The sequence below is a fragment of the Stegostoma tigrinum genome, chromosome 18 (genome assembly GCF_030684315.1).
Source record: "Stegostoma tigrinum isolate sSteTig4 chromosome 18, sSteTig4.hap1, whole genome shotgun sequence".
NCBI lineage: Eukaryota > Metazoa > Chordata > Chondrichthyes > Orectolobiformes > Stegostomatidae > Stegostoma > Stegostoma tigrinum.
The window spans coordinates 47,067,780-47,082,807 of NC_081371.1; the positions used below are offsets into that span (position 1 = coordinate 47,067,780).

General features: G+C 41.7%; 1 protein-coding gene across 15 annotated transcripts in view; it reads left to right on the forward strand.

Moving 5' to 3' along the window:
* ppfibp1b (PPFIA binding protein 1b) overlaps positions 1–15,028 on the forward strand; it is a 152,895-nt gene that overhangs the window by 90,285 nt on the left and 47,582 nt on the right. For 13 of the 15 annotated variants that reach the window (XM_048548823.2, XM_048548826.2, XM_048548825.2 and 10 more), the window contains 5 exons: positions 3,272–3,333; positions 4,047–4,131; positions 8,479–8,588; positions 13,282–13,409; positions 14,304–14,366. In XM_048548823.2, the coding sequence (XP_048404780.1) occupies positions 3,272–3,333; positions 4,047–4,131; positions 8,479–8,588; positions 13,282–13,409; positions 14,304–14,366 (448 nt within the window). The remainder of the gene's footprint in view (positions 1–3,271; positions 3,334–4,046; positions 4,132–8,478; positions 8,589–13,281; positions 13,410–14,303; positions 14,367–15,028) is intronic. The other 2 variants (XM_048548832.2, XM_048548834.2) reach the window with 1 other exon arrangement.

The window sequence follows — 15,028 nt, forward strand, 5'->3', positions numbered from 1 at the left end:
TCCAAATAAGCCTTTTCCAGTGGTTAGTCAACAAATCATGTTACTCCATGCTAAAGGTTACAGATGAGTCCTGATTTTGATTTTGCGTTGTTTTGTATTTTAAACCCTTGCATGGCTGCTAATTGTACTACATTGCATTGCAATTGATAGCTTCATCATTCAGTACATCTGGCAAAATTGATAGTGTGATATTTGTTAATCAACAAAGGAATATGCAGATTTGTTTAACTTTTATCTTGGAGCATTGTCACTCAATTCTGTTCTGAAAGTCTTTGTTTGCATTCTTGGCAAGGAATGCAATGTTAACGATGGGATCAAAAACTACGGCTTTGCTCTTCAGATATACTTGCGTTTTGAAATGGCTTAAATGGTCTGTCTTCATTCCAAGGTTTCCTACACTTTCCCCAAGGCCATTTCTGTTAATTTAGTTGCTGAATATAATGAACTAAAATGTCTGGTTCATATCATGCCTTGGAATAATAGTTTTTAAAATCAGTTACATTTGTATTGTGATATAAGATAACAAAAAGTGTGGAGCTGGACGAACACAGCAGGCCAAGCAGCATCTTAGGAGCACACAAGCTAACGTTTCAGGCCTAGACCCTTCATCAGAAAAGGTGGTTGGGGAGAGGATTCTGAAATAAATGGCGGGGTGGGGGGGGAGGCGGATCGAAGATGGATAGAGGAGAAGATAGGTGGAGAGGAGAGTAAGGGTGGGAAGGTAGGGAGGGGATAGGTCAGTCTGGGGAGGATGGACAGGTCAAGGGGCGGGATGAAGTTAGTAGGTAGGAAATGGAGGTGCGGTTTGAGGTGGGAGGAGGGGATAGGTGAGAGGACGAACAGGTTAGGGAGGTGGGGACGAGCTGGGCTGGTTTTGGGATGCAGTGGAGGGAGGGGAGATTTTGAAGCTTGTGAAATCCACGTTGATACCATTGGGCTTCAGGGTTCCCAAACGGAATATGATTTGCTGTTCCTGCAACCTACGGGTGGCATCAGTATGGCACTGCAAGAGGCCCAGGATGGACATGTTGTCTGAGGAATGGGAGGGGGAGTTAAAATGGTTCGCGACTGGGAGGTGCATTTGTTTATTGTGAACCGAGCATAGGTGTTCTGCAAAGCGGTCCCCAAGCCTCGACTTGGTTTCCCCAATGTAGAGGAAGCCACACCGGGTACAGCAGATGCAGTATACTACATTGGCGTATGTGCAGGTGAACATCTGCTTGATGTGGAAAGTCATCTTGGGGCCTGGGAAGGGGGTGAGTGAGGAAGTGTGGGGGGAGGTGTAGCACTTCCTGCTGTTGCAGGGGAAAGTGCTGGGTATGGTGGGGTTGGAGGGGAGTGGAGTGTGGAGCGGACAAGGGAGTCCCGGAGAGAGTGCTCTGTCTGGTAGGAAGACAAGGGTGGGGATGGAAAAATGTCTTGGGTGGTGGGGTCAGATTGTAGATGGCGGAAGTGTCAGAGGATGATGCGTTGTATCTGGAGGTTGGTGGGATGGTACGTGAGGACTAGGGGGATTCTCTTTTGGCAGTTATTGTGGGGATGGGGTGTGAGGGATAGGTTGCGGGAAATGTGGGAGACTTGGTCGAGGGTGTTCTTGACCACTGCTGGGGGGATATTGTGGTTTTGAAGAACAAGGACATCTGGGATGTACGGGAGTGGAATGTTTCATCCTGGGAGCAGATGCGGCAGAGGTGAAGGAATTGGGAATAGGGGATGGAATTTTTGCAGGAAGGTGGGTGGGAGGAGGTGTATTGTAGGTAGCCGTGGGAGTTGGTGGGTTTGAAATGGACATCGCTTTCTAGGTGGTTGCCTGAGATAGAGACAGAGGGGTCCAGGAAGCTGAGGGATGTGTTGGAGATGGTTGAGGTGAACTTGAGGTTGGGGTGGAAGGTGTTGGTGAAGCGGATGAACTGTTCGAGCTTCTCTTGGGAGCACAAGGCGGCACCGATACAGTCATCAGTGTAACGGAGGAAGAGGTGGGGTTTGGGGCCAGTGTAGGTACGGAAGAGGGTCTGTTCCATGTAACCTGCAAAGAGGCAAGCATCGCTTGAGCCCATGCTAGACTTGTTTCCTTCAGTAGTTCACCTCCATGCTCCTTCATTTCTCATCTGCATATTATGCGTGCTGTCCTTTATAAAAATAAAACTTTAAGTTGGTTATTCTTCCCTTTATCGAATAAGTGGTAGCTATATGTGATCAAATACTTATTAATTTTATCTATATTCATAAATCCCACGGTTTCCCCTCTCAGACTAAAGCACTGGTTTGTAGTTGCCTGGCTGCTTATCCTTTTTTGAGCCAGACTGTTGCATCAGCTATTCCTATTCCAAAAGTACAATTTGCACACTTCAATATCAAAGCAGAGTGATTTATCCTTCTCAAGCTTTGTTCATTTTCCTAATTTGCAAGAAAAAAAATTAATGCAGAATGCTTACTGTCAAACCTGCATGTTCCACAGCTATATCTTTTTTCATCCCTGTTCTTTGTGTTCATTTGCATTTTTGTTCATAAAACTCCTTGCAATAACATATGCTCTTTTTAAAGTTTTAGTTTAGTTCTAATATCTTTCTTTAACCATGGAAAACTTCCTTCAATAGATTTCCTTTACCCATCTAGGATTAAATATTTTGTGCTGTTCTCTAACTCTGGAAGCGATCTGCCACAAATCACTTCCAATGTATAAGCTTGTTTGTTAGTTTCGCTAATTATTTTGGGCTAGATCCAGTTATGTTGTAAAATGTTGCCTTTCTCCAGTTCAGCACCCTCAATTTTGAACCTTCAGTGTTAGTTTCCACTCTTGCTGAACCAAACTATGCTAAGGCACTGACATCCTGATTTTCATCGTCTCCTCATTAAAAATAAAATGCCCATACTGGGAGTACAGAGGCATTTGAAAATGTGCTAATGGAAATGCATAACTACTGTAATAGAATAGAAATATTTATCGTTCTTCAAAGCTAAAAACAATTGCGTCAAAAGCACTTGCAAGTATGTATTTTTGAATTGTATTTAAAGCATGAACTGTGAGCATTCTTGGTTTACTTTAATGTCGTGTTTAACTTGAGTTTAAAGGTTTAATACAGCACGGCTTTGTTTTCAATAAAGAAATAAGGAAGCAACGGTTGGAAAGCTTTTTTCGCTTTTTGAAGAATGTCACTAATAGTGTTGTCTAAATGCAAGTACCTTGCGTGGCATGGCAGCATGGTTTCAGTATTCAACATAGCATAATGTATAAAAGTACCATATTAAATTCCATTCCTGTTAATTTCAGATCTTGAAGTGCATAAAATGAAGAAAGCAGTTGAATCGCTGATGGCAGCAAATGAGGAGAAGGTAGATCCTATGATTTTATTCTGATTTAACTTTTTCAAATAATTGATAGGTTGCCTTGTCACTGGCAAAGTCAGTATTTATTATCCGTCCCTACTATCACCTTCAAAAGGTGCTTGGTGCTTTGAACTACTGTAGCCCATGTGGAGATGATGATCTCACAGTGCTGTTGGGTGGGAAGAACTGTGTGTCCTTTCCTGCCCTTTATGATGTGTTTTATCTTTTGCATGTGTAAAATTTTGGAAAATACTAACAAGCTGTGGTTCTGAATGAGATCTGTAAGTTGACTCATTTTGACGTTGGTATCATTGATCTGTTACAAACTCCTAATTATTTAAAATTGCATTATCTAAAGCAGTGTAAAGATAAAAGGAAACCTTAAACCAAACCCGATCGTAATCACATTTGAGTTAATTTAGTTTGACTTGACTGGATATTTTATAACTGCAGAAATACAACTATATATCCAAATCCATTGGCATAACATCTTTATGACAATGAACCTTGGGGGTGCCTTTGTCTGCATTCTGTAACACAGAATTATGGCAGTTTGCACTTGACCAAAGGAGGAGGTCTTAGATTTATTATATCTTGAAGTTTGCACATTTCCCACTGGTGTGAAGTTCTGTTGGTGTTAGATTGTGATGTGGAACTTTTCTAAGATGAAAATGTAGTGTTTTGCATATACTGCTCCTCAGTGTATTTCCTTTTTGAAGGATCGAAAGATAGAAGAATTGCGGCAGTCCTTGAATAGGTACAAGAAGGTACAGGATATGGTGATGTCAGTGGCTCATAAGAAAGGTGGGATTATTATGTTCTGAAATTGTTGAATCTTCAACCATCAAGTTGCATCTAAATTATTTGGCTAAATCAACCTTTTGCTCCAATAATATGGATAGTGAGGTAATTATATTTTACATTTGCATTGTTACAGGATACCTAATTTTTAAAAAATCATTAGGTAAAGCCTAAGCTTTCCCCTCCATTCACAATCTGGTGGTACTGTAATATATGAGAATGTGATGATTACGGATTCACACTTTTATGACCAGCCCACAGAGTGGCTAAGATCAAAACACTACCTTGAAAAGATGGTACGTGCATATGAAGGTCTTTCTTTTTTCAATCTTGGGCCCTACCCCAGTTAATTTCCTATAGGGACAGTTGCAAAGCATTGACACCTGGAAGTTTGCCTCAGCTATGAACTTTGTGCAAACATTAAAATGTGAGAGAATGTTTTTTTGGAAATCTTCAATTCAAAAAGTTGCATTGCTCATCTATTTTTTTTAAAAAGACATAGGATGCAAATTTAGTATGATCAGAAAAGCGTAGACTTGGGGGCAATATTTTTTACTTTTACTTTCTGATGTTGACTTAATGTACTATGCATATGAATAACCCTTCAGCGCCTCAACCGAACAAACTCTGTAGGCTGGGCAGAGAAAACTGGTGTGATGATCATACGGGTCTACAGAAAGAAAAAGGCCTGTTAGCTCATTACATCTGTGTCTGTCAAACTATTCTCATCCCATATACCATTGTATTGTATGTCTTGACATTGCAGATGCGCATCTAAATACTTAAATGTTACAAGGATTTCTGCTTCTACCATCCTTTCAGATAGTGAGTTCCAAATTCCCACCACTTTGAGTGAAAAAGATTTTCCTCACATCTTCTAAATTTCTTCCCCTTGCCTTAAATCTGTGCCCCTTCATGCTCGATCCTTCTACCAAGGGGAAAGGATCATCTTGTTTATCCTCTAATAAGGAGCCTTGATTGTCACCCCCACACTCCCTGGCACCAAGGGAAACTACTCCAACCTATTAAATCTGTCTGTTCATAACTGAAACTTTCCCGCTTAGTGCCATCTTGGTAAATGCCCTCTGTTACCTGTTCAGTGCACGTGTCTCTTCTATAATGTTGCTTCCGAAACTGTACACAGTAATTTAGCTGTGGCCTAACCAATATTTTATACAGATTCAACATAACCTCCCTGCCATGCCTTGGCTAATAAAGGCAAGAATCCCATTAGCATTAACCACTTTATTTACCTGTCCTGCTACCTTAACAGACTGTTGGAATGTGCACCAAGGTCTCTCAGATCCTTGATGATCCAAGGACTGACTGTTCAATTATCATTCCTTGTCTTGTTTTTCCTACCCAAACGCATCACCTTAAACTTGTCAGGATTGAGTTTCATTTGCCACTGATCTGTTAACTGGCTATATTCTGCAGTAATCTAAGGCTGTCTTCCTATTTGCTCTCAACAATTTTTGTATCATCTGTGAACTTACTGGTCAACCCTCCTACATTGAAGTCTAAATTACTTACTTACTGCAGTCAGCAAGGACCACAACACTGATTCCTGTGGTACCCCACTGGACACAGGCATCCAGTCACAAATACACCCCTTGACTATGAACTTCTGCTTTCTGCCTCTCACCCAATTCTCAATCCACTTTACCAACATTCCTTGGATCCAGTGGGTTTTTACCTCTACTGTCAGTCTCCTATGTGGGATCTAATCGAATGCCTGCTGAAGACCCAGTAGACTATCTTTTTGTGCTCATGAATGCTTGACCAGATCTTTCACCTTTTGCACCCTTGTCAGATGTTCATGTGCAGGCTTTGAGAAGGGAGTACAGCATAATGTCCAGAATTTTAGCTGAATATTCTATCCTGTTTTCTTGACCTCTCACCTCACATTTCTTTTCAGTGTGGGTTTTTTTTTTAAAAAGAAGTAAGATATTGAGCCCATCTGTCTTTTTCCAGACACAGGTTTGAATGAGGGGAGGAGGTGGTATTAAGGTAGAGAAGGATTCCAGATTTGCACAATCCTTTGTGAGGAGAAAGGTGCTTCCTAATTTCATTTCTGAAGAACTTGGTACAATGCAGTCTTATTTTTGACTCTCTCAACAGCGAGGAATTTCCATGCACCCATGTTTGCAAGTTAATCATATTATACACTTCTTGATTAGAATACCTTTCAAAGTTCTAAAATCAAGGATATGCAAATCATGTTCATGTGACCCCCCCCCAATAACTTAATTCCATCATTCTATTGAACCTGTACTGTATTGTTGTCAAGGCCTTTATCATTCCTGATATACAGTGCCCAAAATCGAGTACAGTACACAGATGGGGTCTCACAAAGTCTGTTTACATTTGGAACATCACTCCCTCACTTTAGATTCCAATCCCCCTCTTGAGATACCATTAGTCTTTTGTTTACTTGTGGATGGCGTACAAGATTTTAGTGATCTTGACATATCACCACCAAGCAGTCGTATGGAAACGGCCCCATCGGTCCAACCCGTCCATGCCAAGCAGATAATCTAGTCGTATTTTCAAGCATTTGGTCAATATCCCTCTAAATCCATCCTATTCATATACCCATCCAGATGCCTTTTGAACGGTGTAATCATACCAGCCTCTATCGCTTCCTCTGGCAGCACATTCCTCTCACACATTACCATCTGCATGAAAAAGCTGTTCCTTAGGGCCCTTTTAAATCTTTCCCCTCTCTCCTTAAACCTATGCTCTCTAGTTTTGGATTTCCCTCGCCTGGGGAAAAGACCTTGACTCTGCACCTTACTCATGGCTCTCATGACTTTATAAACTTCTATAACGTTGTCTGTCAGCCTACCATGCTCCAGGGAAAATAATCGTAGCCTACTCAATCTCTCCCTCAGGCTGAACCCTCTCCAAACCAGGCATCAGCCTTGTAAATCTTTTCTGAACCTTTTCAAGGTTTACGTTATCTTTCGTATAACAGGGAGACCAGAATTGAAGCAGTATTCCAAAAATGGCCTAACCAATGTCCTATACAACTGCAACATGACCTTCCAACTACTCTTTGGAATTCAATTCAACTGACCAATATAGGCACACATGCCAAATGCAGCCTTCATTATCCTGTCTACCTTGTGACTCCACTTTCAAGGAAGTATGAACGTGCACCCAAAGTCCCTGCTCAGCAACACTCCGCAGGATCTTGCCAATAAATGCATAAGCCCTGCCCTGATTTGCCATATCAAATGCTGCACCTCACATTTATTTAAATTAAACAGTATTTGCCACGCCTCAACCCATCCGATCAAGGTCTTGTTGTACCGAAGTAACCTTTATCAGTGTCCACTAAGCCACCAGTTTTGGTGTTATTTGCAAACTTATTACCTGTACCTCCTATATTCACATCTAAATTACTTATAGAAATGACAAAAAGCGATGGACCCAGCACCGATCCTTGTGGCACACCGCTGGCCACAAATATCCAGTCTGAAAAGCAACTCTCCACCACTGCCCTCTGTCTCCAACCTTCAAGCCAGTTATGTATCCAAGTGGCTACTTCTCCCTGTATTCCATGTGATCTAACTTGTTAACCAGTCTACAATGTGGAACCTTGTTGAACAACTTACTAAAGTATGTATGGATCATGCCCGCTGCTCTGTCACTTCAAAAACTCATTCAAGTTAGTGGCATACCATTTCCCACACAGTCATGTTGACTATCTGTAATCAGCCCTTGCCTTTCCAACTACACGTAAACCCCGTCTGTCAGAATCTCCATCAACTTGCCCACCACTAATGTCAGGCTCACTGGTTCATAATTCCCTGGCTTTTCTTTACTATCTTTCTTAAACAATGGCACCATGTTAGCCAACATCCATTCTTTTGACACCTTGCCTGTGGCTGTTGGTATTAACTCTATTCTCTTGCCTACCTTTTACTTAGCCAGTAACTAGTCTGATGTTGTGCTACCCTGTACTTTGATGCACTAGTGCATATGGTTCTGCTATTAGTAAATTCAAAGTGAAACATTAAGAATGTTTTCCTTCAATTGGAAATAAAAACTGATATATTTTAAATAGCAGAGAAATTTGTGTGTTTCTCTTTACTAATACTGGGATTAAAGCATTTAGGAGAATTTTGTAATTTTGACACTGCTAAATTATATGAATCTTTTCCAGATATAAATAAGTTTACTTACTGTTGCTAACTATACCAACTATTGTAAATAATAAAAGATGTGGAATCAAAATTAAGAGTGGTGTTTTTTCCAATTTGAAAAAACTGTTGTTATCGTGGCATCAACAATGAAAGAAAAGTTAATATTTCTTTCCAAATTCTGATTGTTCTGCTGCTGTAGCGAAAGATGGTGACAGTGACGAAAGCCTCAATGGGGGATCTGTTGGAGTTAACATAAGTGATACCGTGGAAATGGAATTGGGTTCTTCTACTGTGCCAACCCCAGCAGCAGTAAGTTGATTAGTATAGTTATGCTCCAGTCTGAAACATGCTTCAGATTCATTTTCTTAAATTGGGCCTCGGTGACTTAGTGTGGATTTAAAAGCAGAACTGTTACCAGAATCTCTCCTAAGTGTGTTGTTTGTGGAATGTCAGGGCACCAGGAATTGTGAAATGGCAGCTTGCAACTAACCATCCAGAGTATTTGAAACTAGTGAATATGACAGAATAAAACTGTGGAAGATGTCACTTGTGACATGGAGTTTGTAAACTTGCTGTGTTTGTATATTTGGTGAACTAATAGTTCCACATTCTAAGCCACGTACCAAGCTGACAGCAAACGGTAGGGGTATCTGGGAGGGAGATATCAAAGTGTGTTGTCAGTGACATCTCTTTGACTGCACTGTTGTTTTACTACTGTATTTTGTTAGTGAAGGTAAAATAGTGTCTCCATGCTGCTGTCGGGTGACTGTTGAATGCTATAACCAGTGATAAATGATTGCATAAAGGGGCTTCTGCAGGTTAGTTGAATGAGCAGGTGTAATTCCATACTTGTAATTGGAGACTGGTGAACTTGGATAGAAAACATGAGAATGCAGTCTTCTACTCAGGCTTTGCTCTTGTATGTTAATAAACTGAAAAAAAGATACCTACTAAAATGCCTATGTGCTTTTCCAACCCTGTTTTAGTACACTGGTTGTTGGATTCTTCAGCATTTGGGGAAAAATCCCAGTCTTTCTTCCAACCATATTCCCCCGCATCAAAGAACAAGTTTAAATTTAAACTTGTAAGAAATATATACAAGTTCTTTACAGTACTTGAATACTGAAGAAATCAAAGCACTTGGCTCCTTTTATATTGTGTTTCTGGAGTATAATTTTCTTTTAAGTCATGGAGTTATACAACATAGAAACACGCCCTGCACCACCATGTCTATGTTGACCAACAAACACCAAGCTATACTAATCCCAATTACCTGCAGTTGGTCCATAATTGATTATGCCCCTGTATTTTAAGTACTCATCTGGATGCAAGACTACCTGCCTCCTCCATCCTCTAAAGCAGCACGTTCCATATATTTATCATGCTCTGGGTGGGTAAAGCATGTTCTCACGTCTCCTCAAAATCACTCACTTCTCACCTTAAACATATGCCGTCTGGTCTTAGACATATCTGCTGTGGGGAAGAGTAATCAGTTCTGTTAATGCTCCTCATAATTTTGATTACCTCAATCAGATTGCCCCCTTGGCTGCCTCTGCTCCAAGGAAAACGAACCCAGTCTATTCAGTGATAATGGGAACTGCAGATGCTGGAGACTTCCAAGATAATAAAATGTGAGGCTGGATGAACACAGCAGGCCAAGCAGCATCTCAGGAGCACAAAAGCTGACGTTTCGGGCCTAGACCCTTCATCAGAGAGGGGGATGGGGAGAGGGAACTGGAATAAATAGGGAGAGAGGGGGAGGCGGACCGAAGGTGGAGAGTGTGTAGGTGGGGAGGTAGGGAGGGGATAGGTCAGTCCAGGGAAGACGGACAGGTCAAGGAGGTGGGATGAGGTTAGTAGGTAGCTGGGGGTGCGGCTTGGGGTGGGAGGAAGGGATGGGTGAGAGGAAGAACCGGTTAGGGAGGCACAGACAGGTTGGACTGGTTTTGGGATGCAGTGGGTGGGGGGAAAGAGCTGGGCTGGTTGTGTGGTGCAGTGGGGGGAGGGGATGAACTGGGCTGGTTTAGGGATGCAGTAGGGGAAGGGGAGATTTTGAAACTGGTGAAGTCCACATTGATACCATATGGCTGCAGGGTTCCCAGGCAACTCGTATTCCGCCTGGGAACCCTGCAGCCATATGGTATCAATGTGGACTTCACCAGTTTCAAAATCTCCCCTTCCCCTACTGCATCCCTCAACCAGCCCAGTTCATCCCCTCCCCCCACTGCACCACACAACCAGCCCAGCTCTCTCTTCCTCCCCCCCCCCCCCCCACTGCATCCCAAAACCAGTCCAACCTGTCTGTGCCTCCCTAACCGGTTCTTCCTCTCACCCATCCCTTCCTCCCACCCCAAGCCGCACCCCCAGCTACCTACTAACCTCATCCCACCTCCTTGACCTGTCCGTCTTCCCTGGACTGACCTATCCCCTCCCTACCTCCCCACCTACACACTCTCCACCTTCGGTCCGCCTCCCCCTCTCTCCCTATTTATTCCAGTTCCCTCTCCCCATCCCCCTCTCTGATGAAGGGTCTAGGCCCGAAACGTCAGCTTTTGTGCTCCTGAGATGCTGCTTGGCCTGCTGTGTTCATCCAGCCTCACATTTTATTATCCCAGTCTATTCAGTCTCTCCTCACAACTGAGACTTTTCATCCCTGACAACGTCCTGGTGAATCTCCACCCTCTAGCACAATCATCCCCAACTAATAGTATGGGAACGAGGACTGCGCACAGTACTCCATCTGTGGCCTAACCACTGTTTTTGGAATAAGACCTGTAAAAAGACTTCCTTGCTGCCATATTCTACGCTCCAGTTAACGAAGTCAAGCAGCCCATATGCCGCCATCTCCATCCTCCCCATCTTTGACACCTTTAAGGATCTGTGAACTAAATTCCTCTTGTTCCTTTCTACTCCCTTGGGTCCTACCATTCATTGTGCACGTCCTTCCCTTATTAGACCTCCCAAAATGCATCACCTCACACTTCAGTGAAATTAAATTCTATCTGCCATTGTTCTGTCCAATTTACCAGCTAATCAATATCAGACTGCAGTTTGAGACAGCCCTCTTCACTAAAACCACCACCAATTTTCATGCCATTTGCATATTTACTAATTAAACCTTCTGTATTCATATCTAAGTTTCTAATGTAAATAACAAACAACAAGGGTCTCAGCACTGATCCCTATGGCACACTGTTGGTCACAGGCTTCCAATTCTAAAAGCATCCCTCCCCCATCAACCTTATTTCCTCTTTGTCGACCAATTTTGGATCCACTTTGCTGATTTGCCTTGGATCCCCATGGGTTCTTCCCTTTTGGACCAGCCTTCTATGTGGAACCTTCTATCAAAGGCATTACTGAAGTCCATGTAAATCTCATCAACTGCACTGTCGTCATCAAGATATTTACTAACCTTCCCAAAATCTCTGTTAAATTAAACAGATAGGATCTCCCTCTTATGAATCTCTGTTGTCTATCTCTGATCAATCTGTCTTTCCAAATATTGATTAATCCTGCCGTTCAAAATATTTTCCAATAATTTCCCTACCACTGGCATAAGGCCAACTGGTCTGTAATTTCTTGGCCTACCCCTGCTGTCCTTCTTGAAGAAAGGAATTTCATACATGATGAGTTTGGTTAGCACTGCTGGCTCAAAGCACCAAGAACCTGTGTTCAATTCCATCTTCTGATCACTGTCTTTGCATATTTTACATGTGTTCCCTGTGTTGGAATGTGTTTCCTCGAGGTGCTTCAGTTTCCTACTACAGCCCAAAAATGTGTCAGTTAGACCATGCCAAATTGTCTAGGAGGTGGATTAGCCAAGGTAGTATGTGGAGTTGCTGGATGGGGTGGGTCTGGGGGAGGGTTGGTTTGGATTCGACTGGCAGCATGGCCTCTTTCCACACTGTAGGGATTCTATGATTAGCAATCCTCCAGTCATCTGGCATTTCACCTATTGTCTGTAAGTGTTAACTATATCTGTCAGAGCCCATAGAAGTCTGGCATTCATCTCATGTACGAGGGATTTATGCACCTGTATGTCTGCTAAAACACTACTAATTAATTATTATTCAATAGTAATCTAGAATTTATTCTTATGTTCTGAAATCTCACCATCCCAACTGAAATCCCTGGCAACAATATGGTTCTTCTCTGAATACAGATGAGAAATATTCAGGCCCCTTGCATAGATTGTCACTTTGGTCTCTAATAGGCCCCCCTCTTTACCTGGTAATTATTTTACTCTTAATATACTTAGAAAAAGCATTGGGGATTTCCCTGATCCTTTCTGGCCAATATATTTCGTGACCCCTCTGTGCCCTCCTGATTTCCTTTACAGGCAACTCCTGCGCACACTGTACTTTGAAGGAACAAAAACAAAGTTGCTGGAAAAGCTCAGCGGGTTTGGCAGCCATTGAAGGACAAAACAGTTAATGTTTCGGGACTAGACCCTGCTACCAGACCTGCTGAGCTTTTCCAGCAACTTCATTTTTGTTCCTGATTTAATCCTCTGTTCTTTCGTTTTCTATACTTCGAATGCACTGTACCTGACATAATCTTCCTTCTTATTCTTTATCAAACTCTCAATATCCCTTGACATCCAGGGTTCACTGGACTTGGTACCATGTTCCTTCACTCAAAGAGAACCATTTTGAAATATGGTCTCAGGAGTTTTCAGTAAGAGTTAATGAAAAACCTGGAGATCGAGATCACTGACATCTGTCCATTTTAGATTTCCTGCATTGGTGAATTATTTTTAAAAAGCTGATTTTTAAGAACTGCTGCCGAATTGTATGTTCAAATACACAAGCACACAAACTTCAGAAGTCACCAGACTTGAGATGTTAAGTCTGCTTTCTCCTTTTAGATGCTGCTAGCGCTGCTGAGTTTCACTAGCAATATGGTTTGGTTTTGGATCTCCAGCAAGCAAAGTTGTTCCTTTTTATTTTGTAAAAAGGATGCGGTGGCTGAAAAGTACATCATTTGCTCATTTTTGTCTTAGGAGCCAGTTGAAATTCACACTAGCATCCTTCAAGTGCCAATTCCAATAGTTTCTTCTACTCCTAAGACTCATGCTCCACAGGTGGAGAAGAAGATGGAACCTGAAGTTGAAACAACATCTGATGTTGGGTAAATCACAGTTTAGCTCTTTTGCCTAACTTTAGAAGATTGAGTATAACTGTGACACTTTAAAGTCTGTGATATAGTATATGATAAGATTTGTATCTGCGTATCAGGCAAATAACATAATGGCCCAGATTTTCCTGTGTCCTCCTTAGACAGAGTTTCACACAAGCACCCTGCAGAATCTCAGTTGTAGCTGACCCCAAAGGAATTTGCCTGGAAATTAAAAATTCCACGTACAGTCTCTCCCTCCCAACGTAACCCCAATCGACTGTCATTTACCTTGCCACTTAGGACCCTGTCATCTTCTTACATGCTACCCCACCTAGCTTGCATCCTACTTCGTACTCCTCTGTCACCCTACCCATCTGGAAACCAGTCCCCTGCCCACCTGGCACCTTTTCCAACTGCCCCACCCCCTTAACATCTTAACTATTTACTTAGTGTTTGACCATGGTTGTCAGGACCTATAATTGTCAGAATGCATCCATTGACTTTGGTGAAAAAGAGGGTATGATTTGTTTTTCCCTGGTAATTCTGCAGTATGAAAAAAGCTGTCGGAGTGGAAGAACCGCTCCATGTTTAAGAAAGAAACTTGGTCAGAATCTGATGCATTCAATGTGGAGCTCCCTCTTCTTGTCTTTGCCACTCTGACCCGTCCTTTTTTTTCAATCAGTGTGAGAATCCAGTATTGTTAAAATAACTTATCAAGTCAACAGCATAATTTAGAGACTGACTTGAATACCTAACTGTTCTATTTATTATTCAAAAAATATGTTTATGGATGAATTTGGAGCTAATTTAGCTACTTTAGAGCATTGGTAGTTAGTGATGCTTTTTTCTACGAAAATGTACAAATTTGTGCAATGTAACCAGATGTAAATTTACATTTTACTACAGTGAAATACAGCCACGTGATATCTCTTCATTAATTGAAGAAACTGTCATATGTGACAGTCCTATGTAAGTATGACGCAAATGTGAGATCATTTCACAGCAGTCCTGTTAAATAATTTAAGACAAATAAATTTTACAGGTTGTTTAAGCTGATTTTTCATTCAGTGTTATAAACTGTCTACCTGCCTAATGAGAAGCTAATGTGGAGGTGATACACTTATGTTTGAGTTTATTAACAGGATGTCTAAGGTCTTTTGTTTTTAAAGAAGTATCTAAGAAAAATTATATAGTAATGATACACTTAAAGTGCATTCGGGTCTTGCCAGCTTACATGTAGAAAAGTCATAATATGGAATGAACACAGCACAGAAAGATGCCAGTCAGCCCTAGCAAGCCCGTGTCAATTCTGCATAACAGCTTTTAGCTACATCCCTGCCCCCTTCCGTTTCCTGATTATTCGTGCAACTTTTTTCCCCCCTCTTCAGGTACTTATGCTATTTCCTCTAGAAATTCATTATTGAATCTGCCTCCACTGTACTCTCTACTCTGAAGCAATACATTCTCTATATCATAACCACTAGATTCTTAAATTGCTGACCTCTGGTTCCTGACCCCTCGGTCAATTGAATCAATGTTTCCTTGTTCCCCAAAATCCTGCTGATTTGTTACTAGCTGCCTCAGATTTTGAAGAATAAACAAGGCAAAAGGGTTAAGATTTGATAATAATC